The sequence below is a fragment of the Salarias fasciatus genome, chromosome 6, assembly GCF_902148845.1.
Source record: "Salarias fasciatus chromosome 6, fSalaFa1.1, whole genome shotgun sequence".
NCBI classification, from domain to species: Eukaryota; Metazoa; Chordata; class Actinopteri; order Blenniiformes; family Blenniidae; genus Salarias; species Salarias fasciatus.
The window spans coordinates 23,316,839-23,337,014 of NC_043750.1; the positions used below are offsets into that span (position 1 = coordinate 23,316,839).

General features: G+C 43.0%; 2 protein-coding genes across 2 annotated transcripts; both read right to left on the minus strand.

Moving 5' to 3' along the window:
- Positions 1–215: 215 nt before the first annotated feature.
- asah1b (N-acylsphingosine amidohydrolase (acid ceramidase) 1b) lies at positions 216–4,490 on the minus strand. Its single transcript, XM_030093883.1, has 14 exons — positions 4,337–4,490; positions 4,151–4,197; positions 3,383–3,473; positions 3,200–3,286; positions 3,030–3,108; positions 2,873–2,947; positions 2,747–2,792; positions 2,527–2,671; positions 2,360–2,414; positions 2,197–2,278; positions 1,350–1,481; positions 956–1,079; positions 815–871; positions 216–727 (listed from the first exon to the last, which is right to left on the minus strand). Exons 1-14 carry the CDS (start codon positions 4,403–4,405, stop codon positions 638–640), a joined length of 1,179 nt encoding a protein of 392 aa, XP_029949743.1. The 5' UTR covers positions 4,406–4,490; the 3' UTR covers positions 216–637.
- A 1,810-nt stretch (positions 4,491–6,300) lies between these two features.
- frg1 (FSHD region gene 1) lies at positions 6,301–19,420 on the minus strand. Its single transcript, XM_030095147.1, has 9 exons — positions 19,255–19,420; positions 17,542–17,606; positions 17,246–17,368; positions 12,505–12,562; positions 12,070–12,184; positions 9,922–10,026; positions 9,607–9,698; positions 6,817–6,927; positions 6,301–6,450 (listed from the first exon to the last, which is right to left on the minus strand). The coding sequence occupies exons 1-9, from the start codon at positions 19,311–19,313 to the stop codon at positions 6,414–6,416; spliced, it is 765 nt and encodes a 254-aa protein (XP_029951007.1). The 5' UTR covers positions 19,314–19,420; the 3' UTR covers positions 6,301–6,413.
- Between the last annotated feature and the right edge of the window lie 756 nt (positions 19,421–20,176).

Consider the following 20,176-nt stretch of genomic DNA (forward strand, 5'->3'; position numbering starts at 1 on the left):
CTGTGTCCTGCTCTTGCAGGAGAAATGTTAACTTTTCAAGTTAATGCACTGAAACTTCGTGTCCTCTTTGCCTCAAACTTTGACGTAATAATTGAACTATTTGAGTAAAAAGCAGCAGAGTAACTCATACAATATTGCATCCAGACTGCATAATGAATTAACTGTCAAAACCCTTCTTGAGCAGTCTGAGATAAATTCACACAGCAAAACAAAAATGAAACAAATGTAGAAATTATTTAATTAACCAAAGTGTACAACAAAGAGAAAAAAGAAGCGGTCAGTTCAGTACAGTGTAACTTGGAAGTTTGATCCGAGGTTTATTATATCATGAAGGAAGATTTGGAGTTAGCTGGATTGATCTCTGGGTTCCCTAGGCCCATGTCGAGATTAACAGGCGACTTCAATCAGCAAATATCAAACAGGAGCATCGTTCAAAAAACACCCAGAGGTTTGATTCACTTTTTTCAGTGAGCGTCCCTCATCTCAGGAGACCGTATTGTCCCAGCTTCAAAGTTTTCCTCCGCTCTCTGTGCCACGCCGCCGCCGCCACACACGCAGGATCAGGTGATTGTTAGCTTGCTGTTTTAAACTCTTAAAGCTTTGAGGTTCTTCCCGAGACCAGTGCAGTGGGGAGGGATCACCAGGGCATGCAGGGGTTCGGGCAGTCCCGGATGTACGCCTCCAGCGAGCCCTCGGATACTTGCATGAGCGTTGTGTACGTGGTCAACTGAGAGACACAGGAAACAAAACGATTAGTTATTTACCATTGAAACCAAACAGCCTGCATGTTAAACATAGTTTTGAGAACGCTCACCTTATTTAAAACGGGTTTGGTGGAGAGCACGTCATACATGGTCTTCAGTGACATTTTCTGGGGAAAAAATGAAACGAATTTTAAAACTTAAAAATCATTTCGCAGAGAGAAGCCTGTATTTGTGGGCTGGACGTTACTCACTGGCTGTGTGGTCTGGTTCATGCACTTCATGGCCGGAGTCCTCCGGTCGTCCAGGAACAGCGGCTCCTTCCAGTGGTCGTAGTTTGTCTCCAGGACGTACCACCGGCCCAGCTTCAGGTCAATCCTGACAAACCAGAGGTCAATTAAAACGCTGACATGCGACGTCCAGCTGCACCGAAACAGGATGTGATCAGGTGATCTAAAGCTGAATCTGAGACCAGTTCCTCCTGAAGCAACAGTTTCACGAGAAAACCACGAGGAGAGGAGAAGCGCAGTGACTTCCATGATTACACAATATGTCTGGTGTTCTCAGGTCAGGCATTAGAAGTGATCGGCTCATCGACGATAACCAAACGGCACATAGAATATTGTGAATCGACGCTGTGGGACTCACTCCAAGACGTCCAGACTGAGCAGCCTGGACCGGGTGATGATGCAGCCCTGCCCGGTGCTGTTCCCTCCCAGGATGAAGTAGGCTGGAGCGAGCATCTTGGTCTGAGCCAGACGAGTCTTGGCCTCCTCGTAGCTACAGTGGAAGAAGCTCATCGAGTCAGTAAACAGACAGTGTTTTGAGGCCCCACAGAACTGGGACCTCGTCCGAACGGTTTGAAATCATTTAAAATGTAGATACTTGTGGGTTCATTCAGTCTGCAAGTGTGGTTTTTGCAGTTTCTTAAATTAAATCAGATGCATCTCAATAAACTGAAGATTCTTGAAAAGCTAAGTGTTTTAACACTTAAAACTTTGAACTAAAAGGTCTTGAGCATTTTTTTTTTCCGCTTTCATTGCTTGTTCTGTGCAAAGACGTCAGACAGAAATCTGCTCAAGGTTGAATTTGCTGTCAAACACGACGAAAGGCTGAACTTGTTACCGGGATCCATGTTGAAAAAGGTCCCGCCTGCTATAACCCCAGTCTGATCGAAGTGTGTCGGCGACAAATGCATTTTCAAACATCTCTTTATATTTAATGTAAAGATTTCCATCACCCTTTAATTAAAACTGCAGACTGAGCTTCCCTTCAACTAGAATTGATGAAAGCATTTCACACGAGTGGAAATTAACTTTCTTCGAGATCAAATTATCTTTAAAGCTAACGGCTCATTTGCATATTTAGATCAAGTGAGAATTAAATCTTCTGTTATCTAATTTGGACCTGGAATAGTCAGTGGAAGTAGAAACTAAAACTAGTTCAAACAAATATCCAAGTGTCAATAGTGCGTAGCTTCACATATGAGATGTACCTGTTTGCATTTTCGAGGACAGATCGAGTGAGAAAACTCATCCACATCCCGTCTCTTTGTCCCAGGATCCACTCCAGGATTCCTGCAGGTGTAATGAAGCCTTCATGAAACATCCTACATCGAGAACCAGACTGTCGGCAAAGGAACAGGATGAGTGGCTCACCGATGTATCCTCCGTCCAGACTGAAGCGTTCGTTCATAGTCAGGGTGAAAACGTGCTGCAGGAGGGGAGGAGAAAAAAAAAAACTTGATCCCTTATATCTAAAACGACAAACTTGAGTGAAAAGTGAGCCTGTTTTCTTCCGATTGTCGTCCCGCTGAAGCACTCACAGGCTTGATGCCGGTCAGCATGCCCACATATCCGGCGAAGTTGGTGGACTTGAAGACCGTCTGGTTGTTCCTTCTGAAGTCCAGGTTCACCACCAGAGGCTTCAGCTTCTCACTGACGGTCCACGACTTGTTTTTCACATCCCAGCTGTGAGGAGGAATGGTTTCATTTTATAGCAATCTGAGATAAACCTTTTTCAAGAATAATCAATCAACTACATACCCTAAAAATAGGCCAAAATCTAAATTCCTGCCATGGAAGAGGTTGCCTGTGAAGATGAAAAGCCAGAAACAGTTCAGTGCTTACTGTCGACTTCATTTCAGAAAATGTCACATTCTGCCTGCTCACCTTTATCGTCCTCTGCAACAACTGACGTGCACACCGTGAACACCTCGTAGAAGATGTTAAACAGGACGACTTCCCCTGAATTAAATCAAAATAAACTCAGTTCAGTGTTTTTCCTGTAAACTGGACAGTTTTGCTGTATTGTATTAGTTGTTCATACCGAGAGGAAGCCCCGACGCCGCTGCGATTCCTTTGATTTCCTCTCCAAAGGGGTCTGGGAGCGTGTTCACCATTAAAGGCTGAAACACATGAAGCACACTGCGATTATACAACCGACGACAACAGAAACTCGCGGAGGACACACGGTTCAGCGGGCAGGAGGCCTCTCACCAGAGCTATGTCGACCAGCTCGATGAGCCTCCCGCTGGGAACAAAAGCATTGGCCAGGTCTTTGATGGCTTCGATCATGTTGGCCAGCTGCAAAGATGGAGGTCGAGTCAGAGGATCAGGAAGGGAAGTGACTTTTTTTTTTTTGGCAAACCTAATTCATGTGGGAACAAGCAAAGCTCGTACATCAGTTTTCTTCTCGGTGATCACAGCAGTCCACCTCTTGCTGGGCGGCAAGTCGAGGTCCACCGTGTACCAGCCGACAGCCGCTCTGAACCTGACGAGGAGGGACAAGGTGGCTGAGCTGAGGTTTCTCATGCATATATGGGATGAGCAGCAGAGTAAAGTTTGTGAGTTGTGCAGATGAAAAACTTATCCCGTGTTTCGTGAGCCTAAATTGCCCTCTGTGTGGGTGTGTGTTTGTCCTGTGTGAATACTGCATGATGGCTTTGGCTCCAGCGACCCTGCCCAGGATGAAGTGTATAAAAGATGGACAGACACCAGAGTGCTGACTGTCAGCACCAGAAACGCTAAATGAGAACCAATAGAAAGAGCAGAATAAAAATCTGGACATTTGTACAGCAGATGTGGTGAATCTGTAGTGAATTGGTATGATTTAGAAAAAAATATATATACATACTTCTGCTTTCAAATGCAGTAAAAGGAGGAACAGAAGAAATCAAGAAAATCCCCACTTTCATAATGAATTGACTGATTTTCATTTAAGAGTACTAACAACTAACAAAACAACAACAAACTCTAGTTTCCTGACTAGGATACAGTCCTTTTAGGGTGTTGAATAGAACATTTAGAGAGCAAATCAAATCAAAGTGAAAGCACCAGCATGATAGAGATCAGTCAGTCGGCATCACACACGGATGTTTCGTAACTCCAGCTCTGCGAGCTGACCTTTCCTGCCGTGAGTCCTGTGTTTTCCTCAGTGCTGCTACTCACGTGGGGCCGTTGGGAGGATACATGTCTGCCCGGCAGTCTTCTGTAAACTGAACGGACATGGAAACGAGCGCAGAGATTATTAGAGGGACACGGTGTGACTTCACGACTCAAACAACACGCTCCGGAAAGCGGTAAAAAAAATAAAATGAAAAAATAAATAAATAACCAGCAGAATGTGTGACTTACCGGCGGTATGAACTGCGCCGAGCTGGCGGATAATACCGCCGCTAGAAAAAGAAGAGCAGCTTGACCCATTTTTGTGGGATTTTGGGCGAAACCGTCCTGACTGAAGGTTTGTTGTTACATCAAGTCAAACGCGGAAGTTGCTTCTGTTTACCTCGTGACGTCGAGTCCATTTCTATTCACGGGGGGGGAAATAAAGTTTATTAAAAACTAAATACCAATCAGTCCAAGTGCAAATACAAGTAAAATTGATTGAAGTAATCGACAATTACTTAGTTATCTTTGCTATATTGCTTATGAATAAATAAACTACAGAAATATTCAGTGAAAGACACACAGCACCCCACTTGGACTGGGTAGTGGTTGTTTCCATACGGCCACGTGACTCCTGATCTTTCTGTTTAAATAGCGTCCAAATGTGTTTGACAACCTTACTGAGCAACTACTTTTGGTTTATTATCAGTCTGAAAACACACAGTACGTGTTTTAAAGGGTGCGATGAGGTGATGGGAACAGGCCTGTGCATTAATGCATGTAATAAATAAAGGTTTTGTAATAATCAAGACAGTTCAGGATAAAAAAAAAAAACTAAGTATGAAAATGACATTCTTTAAATAAAAGCATCTGTTTAGAAACCCAACGGCACACTGAATGGACAGTGAAAATTCAAATAATATCTTATGATAAGAGTGAGTAGTCAAGTTTGTACTGGTGGATTTTTTTTTTTTTTTTTCAGGGGGCTTTTAAAAGTGCTGAATACATCAGTGTTCCTGATGTCAGGTGGGATGGAGCTGAAAGGCAGGGATGACTGAAGACAGTGGATCCCATGGTGGTCAGACAAGCAGGACAATCCTGAGAGTGGTAATGTCTAGTTTAACTAATATTCATGAGCGAGCCTTGGATATGTGTAGCAGAATTTTAAAGTCACTCCGGTGTTTGATAGAAAACCAGAAAAGCCAGCATGAGGACAGATGTGACATGAGAGATGGATGAAGCCCTGGTGATGCAGCAGTTCTGAACCACGTGGATCTGCTCAGAGAGCTTATGAGGGCAGACCAAAGAGAAAGGACTTAACGTGATTCAGACAGGATGTGACTGGAGTGTAGACCAGAGCTTGCTCTCCACAGTTGAAAAGAAGGCAGACAAAGGTCATTACAAACCAAGAAGTCAGCAAGACACCACTCCTGCATGAACCAGGAGAAATGGGGCAGTATGGTGGTAAAGTGGTTCACCCTCTCTCCTCACAGAGAGGATTTCAGCTCCAGTGGGGGATGACTCTGTGTGGACTTTGCATATTCTCCCTGTGCAGGGTTTTTCTCTGGTCTCCAGCCAGTCACAACAGGGAGAGCAGAAACTGATGAATCTAAATGACCCCGAGATGTGAATGTGAGTTTGTCAGAGCACTCCCCTTCCTTCACCCAGTCAGCTGGAGTCAGATCCAAAAAAGCAACACATGAAATGATATTTGTTCCTATTTTTCTTTGACTCTGTACAGACTTTCTAATCCATTTGAAGATGTCTGAATGCTTCTTTTCTTTAGATTTATGGGACACTTGCAGGTGGAAAACCAGGATTGTCACGGCCTCTGGCAATCCCAACAATTTCCTGCATTTTGAATTGTGAAGGGGAATATACCACCTCTCTCAAGCATCAAGTCACCACTGTCGAACTGACTCAAACTGTAAATAAAGAAGAAAACTGACTTTTAACAAAGGCTACTTTGTAGAGGAACACTAGCCACTCGAGTATAATCAAGAAAATGGCTCACAGAGCTATCTGTCCTCTTACAGAACTATAAAACATTGTAAAAGCGTGTCATGTGACAAACCGCTCCTTCCAAGCAAAGACCTGTCCTGGTTAAACATTCTCACTAAATAGGCCACTGGTTCATATGAGTTTCATAAATGTCAATAAAAAGATGTCAGTGAGGTGGAAATGGAAAACAGAAACAGACAGGTGAAACTGACTGGACCAGGAAGGGTTTATTCAAAATATAAAAAAAAGAAAGAAACTGAAGAATTACATGTCCAAGATCAAATTTGATAAAATCCAGACTGTGACAAAGAACTGGCAGCCATCTTCATTTGCAGTACCTGTCTGCTTTCATTTTGCTTCTCCTGAAAGAAAAACAGACACGAGTTGGAATCAGATTTAGTTTATCAGTTTGATTCGTCTATTCTAAATATTTCGGTCCCTAAAAGGGACAGCATGAGTCCACTTTTCAGCCAAAGCACCTCTTCACAACCAAATAATGAGATGATCAAATCTTTGTGGCTGCTTGCAGGCGTGCTTCAGACTCCGGCTGTGTGTCTCTGATGTCTTTCACATTCAGAGCTTTAATTCAGAAGAATCTGCTTCATTTATAAAGAAAGAAAACCTTGTTTCTAAATGTTTCGCTGAGAGATGGGAACATCTAATGGAGAGTGCTCCTGAAACACCTGCAAGCCGTCAACTATAAATACATAAAGAGCTTATTTCCACACCTGTCAAGCAGAGCTTCGTGAAATTTTCCATCTGTTCTGGCTCTCTTCAGCGAGGAGGAATCTTCCTCATTAACCCTGAGCCGCCTGTCTTGAAAACTCTGGAACTTCTTCCTGTAATTCAATCAGAAACAAGAGCAGGGTTTACGAAAGGAATTAAAAAAAAGTGCACTCTTCATTTTGTTGTTGGCAAACAGAGAGGTTATTTCAGACAGGACAGGATGTCTGAGTTTGGAGTGACGCAGACCGTTTTCATGTTGGTAGCAGCTGGGAGGGGAAACAAACTGCCAGAGAGTCTGTGCATGCATGCTCACTTCAGTTTAGGGGATATACTCTGAACCTAAACTATAATATCATTGAATTTTGTCTTTATTTTAAGCGGGAGATTAAAAAAAAAAGTATTGTAAGATGCTTAATCTGATTTAAAAAAAAACAAAAACAAAAAACTGGAACATTTGCAGTGAACTTCTTCACTTCACTGATTCTTTGTTATTTGTACACTTGTTCGTCCATGAACCAGAGTGAAGCCTCACCGCGGCCTGCTCAGAGCCACATGTCTGTGCTACGCAGATATTTACATATTTTAGCAGAGGGAAGTTTCACCGAGGACGGCAGAACTGAACTTTAATTGTCCAGATGTGCCTCTAAATAAGCTTTTTAAAGCAGGCTGGCACAGCAGCATTACTCTGTGTGGACGGGCATAAAGATGATAAACGTTGTTGGAACGCTTTCACATAATCCCTCGGTTCAGCGTGAGCCACTTTATATATTTAAATATCTTAAACACAGCGGGGCTGTAAACAACCGAGGCACCTTGTCACAAACTTTTGTGATATCCGGAGTTCCTTCGCTGTATCTCTATATTATGATTCCCGCGCTGCGTTCCGCAGATGCTCAGCACTACATCAATACCCAGGCTCAAGGGCAGCCATTATCAACGACGTGTCCATTTCCCCGGCGTTCATCTAAAACAAATAATAGAGAGGGGAACACAAACCAAAGCCACCGAGCAACAAACAGCTTCAGACGTATCGCCGAGAGCTTAACAGGCCGCAGACAGGCCGTATATAAACACCTGCAGCATCGGGAGCTAAAATGCAGCGTTGCTTGCTAAGAGCGGACCATCAATTGCACCTTGAAGACGCAGGCGCGGTGAGGCGAGTGCCTGAAGGCGTGATCTCCCGTCCAGACGTGTGATTTTGTTGTCAGGGCGCCGTCAGTGCAGACGGACACACGGCGAGGATGATGGGGAGCAAACGACTTGTTGTTTCCCCCCAAATGGACTAAAGTGCTTCAGAGCTCATTTCCAAGAGGCGGCGAGGTGTCCTGCTTAACTGTAACATGTCAAACTGTTGGTGAAGTCGAGGCTTAATAATCACTGATGCACCGAGGAAACAGACTGAAACGGTGTCAGCTTGTTTTGTTGCTAACAAACAACTCTATGGACACAGAGATAAAAAAACAAAAAACAAAAACAATTTCTTAAACTATTATGGAGATTATGCCACAAAGGAACATTTTTTTTTTTTTTTTTTTTTTAACATGGTCATGTTCGAGGCAGACATTATAAGGTTGGCCTTTTGAGTTGTGACCTTTTAAAAAGAGGCAATATGTGAACTCATAAACGCTCACAGTTTAAACACACTCGGTAACCGTTTCCAGCCGGGGAGGAACAAATTCTCAAAAGGAACAATAAATTTGGAGCATAAAAAGCAACGGAGGACCGATCTTATCACACTGCACAGTACTGGACGATTATCACAGACTATTAGTCTTAACACAAAAGAAAGGCAGCAAATATTCAACCAAATGTATCTTATATCTCATAATTGACTCTGTGGACATACAACAAAGTGTGATGTTACAGTAAAGATTGTCCTTTTATCTATTTAAAGGTTTCAGCTCATTTTAATTAAAAGATGTTGAGATAATACATAGAAGTGACCAGCATGAGGTACATTCAACACTTTGCCAATGGAAAAAAAACCTAATAAGTGTGAAAGAGCACATTGTGTTTGTCCAAGATGTACGCTTATGACTGCTATGTACAGAAGAGCTTCCTCTCCGTAGAGAGTATTTCGGCTGAAATGTTGGATCAACCATCCCTCAGCGGTGAAAGAAAGCATAGAGCCACACTGTTGAGTAGTTTTATTTAAGCTGACTTTTTCCCCAGTATTTAGAAAGACTGGAAGTCAGTCAGAGAGCATCTCTCTACACACACTTATATATTTTGCAGCCCCGCCAGGAACCAAACACAGAGTCTACTACTGATAGAAAATAGTCAAATGTTAAAAGTTATGTTTCTTTTGATCTGTTAAAAAGATTGGAAGAGATACATAAAGTGGTAATTTCCATACTGTTCATCTGTTAACATGAGTTTCCACAGCAGGTCAGAGTGGCTTGGTTAATGGCTTCACTTACCTTCACAGACCTGATTGGATTTTATTCATCCACATGTTTGCATCTGAAATCCTAATATTCTAAGAACAGCTGTTTCATGAATGCAGGAGAGAAAGAACCTCATCTACAGGCTGCAGTGCAGTAAATGCTTGTTAGCAACTTCAGTATAGCCTGTCCTTAATGTGCTAATTACAATGTGCTTTGGGGGGAACAAAACCCAAAATAATAACTTGTGATTGATTCTTAAACTGCAGGTTAAATACAGCAGAAGAAAGTCCAGTAAACACAACAGAAAATGAATGATAACATTAAATGCAGAGAGAATTCAGCACGGGCTGCCTCCGTTTGTGTATGGAGAAGACGCTACAGTAATAAAGTGTGGAGGTTACGTACACATAATTGACCTCACAGGACTTCACGTTGCCCCTGTCTTCGTCCGCGATGTCGTCTTTACGCTTGACCTCTCGCTCCGTGCTGGTCCGGATCTGCTCGTCATTCACGGTGAGACGGAGATGGGGGGGAAACAAAAAACACAAAAAACAGAGAGAGGTTGCGCATTAAATATCAATACCTTGAACTCCCTGAAGCGAGGTCGCCAATGTTTCCCCCCCTTCCTGCCTCGGCAGTCAGTTCCCCGCGGAGTTCGCATGCGTAAAAATCTGAGGATTAAACACGCAACCTTGTGGAGGAACACAATTTACGCATCACCTTCACCATCTCGCCGTCCCCCGCCGCCTTGCTCTTGGCCACGATGTCCCCACTGTCACTGTAGGAGATGAAACAGCTATTTGCTGCCAGGAGAGCCATTTTGCCCTGGAGCAAAACAGACGGAAAAACAGAGGAGGAGGCAGTAGATTAGATAGAACTGCACAGGGATTGGTTGTTGTTACAGGCATGAAAGGCTGCCTGATATTTGATGTAAAAGTGTCTCAAGGTTGCGCCGAGCAGGTTGTTTATAGCTAGAAACAAACGGGGCGAGCAATGTGCTGCAGTGATAAGGCGGATGCATTCTGCATAATGACTTATTTGTTCATAGCCAGAGCGAAATATTAACTCTCATGAGGTGTGCTGTGAAAAGCAGGGGACATAAACAAGGGCTAAACTTGAATATCTCACTGCTGCATGAAATGTGAATGTTAAAATTTATTGATAAGCTGTCTGGAAAACTAAAACCATGTGCTTCACAAAATGTCTATATATACAGCGTTTCTCTTTTTTGTTTTCATTGTTTTAAATTTGAATTAAAAACTACTGATAAATTAGAGATGAAAAGCTGCATGTCTACATTCTCTGTCACTGCAAGGTAAAAGTGATATTTAGTGTTTTTCTGGACGAAGGACAGCAGAGTGACTCACTACGACATCTACTGGGTCAAACTGGTACTGCAGTACTGCGCATCATGTTTCAAAGGGCTTTAGCCTGCTAACTGCAGCAGATGTCTGTGCTTTTGAGTATGTTTCCTATTTCCGAGTTATTTTTGAATGTCTTCCGCTCAGGATACATTTTACACTTTTAAATTTTGCAATGTTTTAACGACCAATACTATTTTTGAGTTCGTGCTTAACATGATTTAAAGCATAGCGCAGTAACAATGTGCTCATAATAAGGCATCATTAGGTTTATATTGCTGTGTTTTTAACAAAATGACAACACAAGCTGTTTTTTTTTCCCCCAAAACAAATTAAACCAAAGTGTCTCTTCAGACTTTGGAGCAAAGCAGTAAAGGGACCAAGAAGCTGCACACAAATGAAACTCCAGCACCAGAATCCCTCAAGTGTTTGTTTCTAATTGCCTTCATTATCACAATGCCTGCCAACAAAGCTACAATAAAATCATTATCTGTGTCATTCTAATCTAGAGGCCTTCAGCAGTTCGCCTGGCTTACGTCCAGACTCCAGCAGAGTCCAATAAAATAATCACTTTAACATTAAAAAGTAATGCTCTTTAATTCAGAACGACAATTTTTTTTTTTTTTCTGTCAAGAGTCCATAATTAGCATAGGAAAAATTCAATGAGATTGAAAACGAAAGAATTCTTTGCACTTCAAGACACTTCATTCGACTGCAGAGCACGAAATAAATAAGGAGCCTAAAAGGAGAAAGATATGGCTGCTCACACACCAGGAGTGTTTAAGAACCAGAAACCAATAAGGAAGAACATTTTTCAATATTGTGGAGGTGAAAACTTTGAACTCCCACCATCTGGCAGCAGCTGCAGACCCTCTACAGCAAAACTCCCAGACAGAGGAGCAGCTTCCTTCTTCACCCTTTAATAACGGCGCTCTCACTCCTTCAGTTATTACAGCCGGCTTCACGTCCACGAGACTCGTCACAATTACATTCCTATACATGAGTTACTTTATGATTACCTGCTGCAACACACACACACCTGTTCTTCAGGCTTAAACTTCTGAGATTCATCTCCTATCAGACTTTTTTAAATTGTGTATGGTTTGAAAGGAAGCACAGGGTGTATGTGTGTTTCTTATGTTTGATGTTAAACCCGACCTCCTGACAGCTTCATGTTTTGTTACCAGCCCTGATTTCTGTCCAGCACCTGGCAGCACCGAGCTCGTTTCGCTGCACTGGACTCATGGATGTTCAAACCATTTGAAGCAGACGTACCTGTTTCAGAATCAATGAGGCTTTTAGTGAGATGAAGCAGAGTCGAAGATGGATGGATGTAAATTAGACACACACTGTCTGTGATACTAATCTGGTTCTGGAACCTGATCATCTGTGAAATCGGGGGATTTTTTTTCGCTCGTGTCTCATCTATAAACCTTTCAGCATTCTGGATCTGCATAGCCTTTGTAGGAAGCACAAATTATGAGAAACATTTGGCTCTTTTACTCACATCCTGAAAGACCGGTTCCCATTGTTCCCTGGAGCCGATGGCATCGGAGCGCCCCACCACCAGACCCTCAGAGTTGATGCCCAGGTACTTCCCATACCCAGATTTCAAAGCTATTCTGCAAACAAAACAGCAGACAAACCGTAAATCTCTCTGAAACGCTCATCTAAAATTCAAATCATGCTTCCCGGGGAATGTTTTCCTTCATGATAAGAAAGGTTCAATAATGTGAGTGTGTGAATCGGAGATCCATCTCTGAAACTAATGAATACAAAATAGCTCTATTACTGGCAGCATATCTTCAGGGATTGATAGCCCGTGGTTTGGTAAATTACTTGCGTACATCTGGACAAACACAAACGGATCTGCAATATAACATATGAAAACTGGGGTAATAAATCCGCCGGTGAGGGACTCGGCCGGTCTTGGCGCACTCACCGCGAGTCGGTGAGCTTGACGGCCGTAAACTGTTCAGGAGGATCCGGTCCTTCATCATCTGAAAAACACCATGTCGACTTTGAAAACACTTTGCAGTTCAGGCTGCAGTGGCTTCGTGTTCCAGCTGTGTTGAGCTGATTTGATTTTAAAGATGGGATTGTTTACAAGTTGTTTGTGTAAAAAAACGGGCTAAGAAGTCGCATTTATTTGATTTTACTTGAACCAGAAGATCAATATTCAATCATTACAATTATTGTGAAATAATACCTCTTTTTCATAACAGCCCTGTAAGTTAAGATATTCAATGATACACCACTGTTGGCCATATTCTGAATACAGTTTTTTTATTAAAGGGACTTAAGGCAAGATTTGTGAAAAACTACACATGCATTTCCACTTTATTCAATGCTAATGGGTCGTGAAGCATTAAAAACCTAAAATAACAGGCCAATCCGTGTATCTGTCTGTTGCCTTATACAGGCTGTGTGCCAAATAATTTGTTGCTGTTCGGGGTCCGAATTTCCCGCGCAATCGTGGGGATGTGACGTAAATTGACGCAGTATGCGCGTTGCCGAACAGGAAGAACATGGCCGCCGTGGACACGGACTCAAACACTGCTGGGATCAGGGGCGGGCAGTGTTGCCAACTTGGTGACTTTCTCGCTTAATCTGGCGACTTTCCAAAGCCTCTTTTCGACTTTTTTTTTTGTCAAAAGTAACTAGCGACAAATTTAGCGGCTTTTTCTGGTGCTCTGGAGACGTGACAGGACGTCTCCGCTGTTCTCAGCAAGCAGCGGGTGCTGCGTGAGCCCCTCCCCCGTCCCAAAGCACTCACAGACGGCCAGTCTCACTAGCGCTCCCTGCTGAGTTGGGGCCGATTGGGTAAACGGCCCGGAGCAGCGGCGGCGACGGGAGAGCTCCAGCAGCCGCGGCCCGCTTCACGCGCCTCCGTGGTTATGCGGCGGGTCCCCGCGCACTCCGCGGCCGGCACAGAGCGCGTCTCCGCCCGGGAGCGGAGATCCGGAGCTGCCGCGCCGCGGCTTGCTCCACAGAGGCGTGTGAAGCAGGCCGCGGCTTCCACGGGCCGAGTGGAGCTGCCCCACGGAGGCTGACGGGAGAGCTCCGGATCTCTGCTCCCGGGCGGAGACGCGCTCTGTGCCGGGCGCGGAGCGCGCAGGAACCCGCCGCATAACTACGGAGGCGGAGAGGAGCTCCGCGACGGATTTAAAAATGAATCGTTAGATCAATCAATGCATAGAAGAACTATTTCCTAGATTAATCGATTACAAAAGTAATCGTTTAACGCAGCCCTATTATCAGCGTTATCTTGTGAGTCAAAAAAAATAAATAAATAAAAACATGACCGAAGCCGGGCAGGCACCCGAATAAATATTGGATATGCGTTTGATTCATGGAGGGAACTTCAGCTGCATTTGGGAGTGAAAATGGATGCTTACAAAAACCACATAATATGCACTGTGGTCTTGCAGTAATCCGCGACGTAGTAAACAGCAGGAGCATCCCTGGTGCAGCGCTGTGAAGCCGGACATTCTGTAAAATGTTTGTGCGCGCTCCCGTGCCGCCTTGGCTGGTGGCTGCAGTTACCCGCAGCGCCTATCGCGGCAGCACTGAGGTAAATTTTGAAAAGTTGCCTTAAGTCCCTTTAAAGAAAAAAAAAACTTTTTCACACAAAATACACAATTTAGTATTTAATCAATTACTAACAACGACCATGTGTTTCATTAAAATATGCAAAACTTCTTCTCTCATCAAGTTTTCTTGAAAACTTTCTTCATGTTTCTCTAATTCACTCCTGTAACTAATAATGTAAAGCCTCTGGCTCCGCAGTGCTGCTGCTCTGGGTTCACGGTGAAACATTTACAGTAACATATGGAGGGGTTGGTCATGTTGCACTTAATTGCTTTGTTTTACACCGAGGTCTCACGAGGTGATCTTAATTTCATAAAACACTGAACAGGAGCCCAGGGGTCCACCCTGTGAAGTTTTCGATCAAAGTTTTAAGGGAAGTTTGCGTATCATGCAAGCATTCGGTCTAAGACCGTTTAAGATACGAGCCATGAAAGCATTAATGAAGCGCAGGTAGAATTACACCGAGGCTGGTCATCTTTAGAGCGAGACTCTCCCAGGAACATGTTTCCTCCGACTTGCAGGCGAATGTGAGCGTTTCTGCAGCTTTCTAAAGGGATAAATCATTGGCGTCCGTGCAGAGAGGGGGGGGGGGGGGGAATCGAGCTAAGAGGGGAAAATCTCTAATCTCGTCTTCTATACTGCGAGCTGGTGTCCTCTTTCATCTCATAGAAATGGGCTGATGTGCATGCAGAAGATGTGGGGCCACTGAGGGAATTGGGATGTTTCAATCTCCGAGCCGTTTTCACCGGTTCTCCCGTAACGTGGGCTGAATTAATTGTTAGCAGTGTCTCTTTCCGGGCAGACTGTTTCAGCGAGCCAAGCTGCTTCAGGAGTGCCTGAAGGCAGAAATGAGTGAAAATTCCAAGCTCTCTCTGGCCTTCTCCTCAACTCAACCCCTGTTCGGCCTTTCCAGTCTGGTGTCTGGATTTCTGACTTAAATACTGCTTTGTGGATCGAACGAACACAAACCCTAAATAAATATCACCTTAAACAAACCTTTAAGAGCTTCATGTTTGGACGGCTGTGGGGTAAGTGAACACTTTTAGATATCGCTATTTAAAATTAAGACAAAAAATAGGAAACATAAGCCACAGAATGTCCATGAGTAGGACTGCGTCTCCTCTCCATTCTGTCTCTATTCCTCTTCACAATCTACACATCAGACTCCCAGCACGACTCTGATGACTCGTTTCAGTGTTGCACCAGAAAGAGGATGTGAGGGGGAATACAGGGGCACAATTAAGGACTTTGTGGACTGGTGCAACCTCGCCCCACCTCCAGCCAAGCATGAACAGGACGAAGGAAATGGCCCTCAGTGGCTACAGTCACTCAGAAGGGGCTCCGAGGTGGAGGTTGTGAAGAGCTCCAGGTACCTGGGGGTGCAGCTGGATGTCAAACCTCCCTGTACTTCCTGAGAAGGTTAAAATCCTTCACTGTGTGCAGATCTCTTCTGCTCACCTTCGAACCAGTCTGTGCTGGACAGGGCAGGGGGTTTTGGGGGAGGGGTTTGACTCCAGAGACAGAAACAGGCTCATGGAAGGAGTTTCAGCATCGGGTCTGAGCTGGACTCAGTCCAGCAGGTGACCAGGGTGAGGATCCTCAGGACACTGAACCCTGTACTGAACTTTGATTCACAGCCATGCAGGTAATGAGAGAAAGCACTTGAGCCGCAAACTGAGTAAAGAACGGAACGCAGCGAAAGTCTTCCGTTAAAAGTGTCTTAAGTTCTATTTAATTTTGTATGCACAGCATAATTAAATTGTTTTTACAAGATAACAAATGTGAGAAAAATCATCTTGTTTCAAGCTTCACCGACTCTCTGGAATTAGAGTTGAATTTGTTGTTAAAATTCTGCACAATTGCAGCTGCAAGGCTGTATGACTGTGGTTCGTATTCATTTTGACAGAGTCATATGACCTACATTGATATTATTTTCATTTCAATCTGACTAGGCCTGCACAATATACCGTTTGAACATCGCCATCGCAATGTGCACATGTGCAATAGTCACATCGCAGGATGTGCAATATTTTTTTATTATTATTATTAACTTTTGTTTTGCTTCGTAAAAGCAGCAAGGTGCTCCATGCTCTGCACAGCTGCACTCTCTTCCTCCCTCCTGCTCGGCACTCACCGCCCCCCTCCCTCCTCCACAGCAGAGAGGGGAGGGGAGGGGCCGCTCTCAGGTACACTCTGAACACAGGCGACATGCAGGAGGAAGCGACGAAGGATTTAGTCCTCAAAAGAAGGTCAACATCCAAAATTTGGATGTATTTCGACTAAAAAAAGATGATACAGAACAAAAAAACGTTCTCTGCCGACAGTGCCTCGTCGTGGTTGCCTCAACACGAGGTAATACGTCAAACCTGTTGGACCATTTGAAACGCCATCACAAGCTCCTGTATTTCCAGGACAATTACAGAAGCCTTTGCCGGCATAACACCGTATGATAGGAACTCCAAACAGCATCGACAAATCATGGATGCAATAACTTTTTACCTAGCAAAAGACATGGTGCCATTGAACACCGTCGATCATTAAAGAGGGATTTAAAAAAATGATCGACAAGCGGTATGAAACACCACGTATTTCTCTCAAGTGGCCATCTCCTCAAATAGAGCTATTCAGGTCATCTGGTGAAAATTCTTCTATTTTTAATATTGCAATATATATCGCAATATATTGCAAGCCCCCAAAAAATCGCAATGTCAGTTTTTTCCAATATCGTGCAGCCCTAAATCTGACCTTTCACCACTGATCAGGAGAATTTAATCAGTTGCTCCATAAGTCCACAGAAACTCCCTCTAGATATTTTATGACATTTCATTCATGAATAAAAGAAAGAGCAGACATTATGAAAATGTAATTGTACTAGTCTACGTCTGTCACGGGTACAAAGACATATCAATTCAGAGTAGAAAACATTAAGAGAGAATGTTCTGGCTATCCGCATGGAGAAAGACTTCATTGTTGAAATGTGTAACCTAATAAAAGTTTCCACTGTGCAGGAAAAAGGCCAGGAGCCGCATGAAGGAGTGGAAACTCTCAAATAACTCACTCGGTTTGGAAACACCTCTATTCCCTCTTCTTACCTTTGTGTGGTGCGCCGAGTGTGAAGAGGCCAGTATCCAGAGCATGGATGTACGCGTTGTTCTGCATTTCTATGGCGACTGTTCCTGTGATTTCCCCAAAATCGCTGACGGACCACCAACCACCTGAACAGGAAGATCCGCGTCAGAGGCGACTTCATAAGAAACACATGGAAGAATTCTTTGTTTTTACAGCACTTCAAAGTGACAAAACAGATTGATAACAATCTCAGGTGTTATCCTGATAAAATAACAGCAGTTGTTGTCGTTATACTTAATCTCAGTTTCTTTACACTTACCTACGATATCAAGTTTGTCCTCATCGTTTGCTTTTCTTTTTCTGTCTTTGTTCTTCTTCTTTTTTCTGTGAGTGAAGCATAAATCAAGGGACATCGTCACAAATTATGAGTTACCACTTATGAGTTTTCTATCTTCCATCCATGTCCTCCCTCACTGCTTCCACAAACTTCACTGGCTTTCTCTCTTCTTCTACCGCCACCGCTAACTTCAGCACATAAATCTCTCATTGTCCCTCCAAAGTGCCCATCATGTGCTTATTCTTAATCCTGTCCATTCAGCTCAGTCCCAGTTAAAATCTCAACATCAACAGCTTTTCATCTGGCCAGTACTGCTGTCTTTAAACCATAAAACATTGTTTGTCACACTGACATCTTCCAGACGTTCCATTCAACATCTCTGGGAGCCTTACATGACTGATCAGTGCTCATGTCCGCACTCCCTACCTTTGAAAAAAAAAAAAACAACTCTTAAATATGAACTCATCACTAAGTTTTCCAGCTTAATGAAATCACTGACATCTGGACTGAAACTTTCAATTAGAGGAATATTAACCAAATCATAAAGAAAATTTGCCTGATGTATTTTAATTCAAATAAAAATGCCACATTAACATCAAAGTGAAAAGTGTTTTAACATTTGAAAAATTTGTGTTAAACGACTAAGCGTAAGGAGCAAACATCTTTTTCTTACCAAATTTTGTCACAGAATCATATGATTAGGTTCCTCTTTACTGTAGGAAGCCTGTCTGGATATGCTTGAATGATTGTATATGTTTTTTTTTTTTTTTTCTGGCACTTCCAAGTGATGGGGTTGATCTACGGATGGTATTAAGTACAGACAATGGATCACTATTTCTATATTTTTTTTATATCACTATTCTACATATTTCATATTTCATGAGTACACAGTTGATCAAAGGGAATCACAAATCTACACAATGCCAAGATAATCTCAGTAGTTTTCCAATTACTCTTAACAATAATGATCACAATTGATCAAAGGGTCTCAATAAATGCCTAATCAACTCACACTGGTATCTGCTGCTGAGAGGCGTGAGGCATGTCACGGTCTAAAAATTATATGTACATGAGTTTGTGGGGTTAATTTTCAACATTCACGGACCAACTTGGGTTTCCTAACAACATGCCTGAGGTGGGAGACGTCTTGAAACATGTTTCCAATCTTTAAAAATGTTTCAACATAAGAACTTACACGGACATCCATCTATGTGAAATTAATAAAACGCGCATGAGTGACAGATTGCACAAGTATAAACCCGTAGGATCGATAGATTACCAGTGCAGCGCAGTCGACGCATCCTTACTCAAATGACGGATCCATCATACAGAAGATCGCCCAAATCGCTCAAAAGCTATTTTGAAACATTTCCCTGAATGTTTTATAGCTGTAGACAGACTGTGTATGTGTTTATCAAAGGCTGGCGTGGAAAATTTCAAAGGTTTGTTTTCATAGCCAACTGAAAGCCGAGTGAACTTCAAAATGTGTGTGGATTCTTCATCGTATTTTAATTATTCTGGACTCATTTTATTTGAAAAAAAAAAGAACTGAAGTGAAAACAGGCGCTTCGTCTCGACGAGGTTTGAATTTAGCCTAGCAGATGAGCTAAAGCTGCGGGAGAAACAGCCATTCGTTCGTGAGCGGATGAAGGTTCAGCATCATATGATCCTGCCAGGGAGCACGTATTGACTTACCCTTTGTTGAGACCTTTCAGGACCAGTTTTGTTGATTTTACATGTGAATATTCAGCCATTACTACGGCTAATGCTAGCAGTTAGCTTGGCCAGTAAACAAACTGCTGATTGCGGATGGTACGGCAGCCGCGGAGGGACAATCAAAGTCTGAGCGAAACTCGTATGACTTCACGGCATGGAATTCAGTCTTTGACTTGAAAATATAAATACGTTGATGGATGCTACTGAAAAACAGCTTTACCAGCATATGTCACGGTGCTTTTTGCAAGCATTTGTTTGAATAAAGCAGTAGTTTATGTAGGTCTGGGATGCCTTTTTTCTGCAGAATTGATAATAGAAAGATGAACAGGAACAAAATGCATGGGCATCAGAGGCAGGACCTGGGTCTCAGTACAGAGGGGGCGGAGCATTCTCGAAGGGCCCTTATGATAGTAATTTTACCATTCAAACAATAACTCATGCTACCATCAAACAACACACTAATGATCATTTTTAATGAGCCAAGCAAATCTATATGCCTCAGAAAGCAGAATAAAGTCACAAACCAGTTCACAAACTTGTTCTGAAGAACAAATACACATACGCACGCAGGCACACACACACACACAAATGCAGCCTGACAGGCGTCAATACCCGAGCGCCCAAGCGTCCACTGTCCATGGTGCTGAAAACTCAGATAAAAAGTTAAATCTAAATCTGTACCATCTTTGATACAGCTTGAATATAAAATGAACACAGCTGGCCTAAAATTACACAATCTTTTCAGATAGATATAGACACAGCTATCTATATCTTTTGGAATTCACTTATAAAAAAAAAAAAAAAAAAAAAAAAAAAAAAACCTCAGCAGTCTCTTACAGTTGAGAGCAACACAAGGCACATTCAAATAGGCAGGTGTTTAAGACCACAGCATTATTTTTGA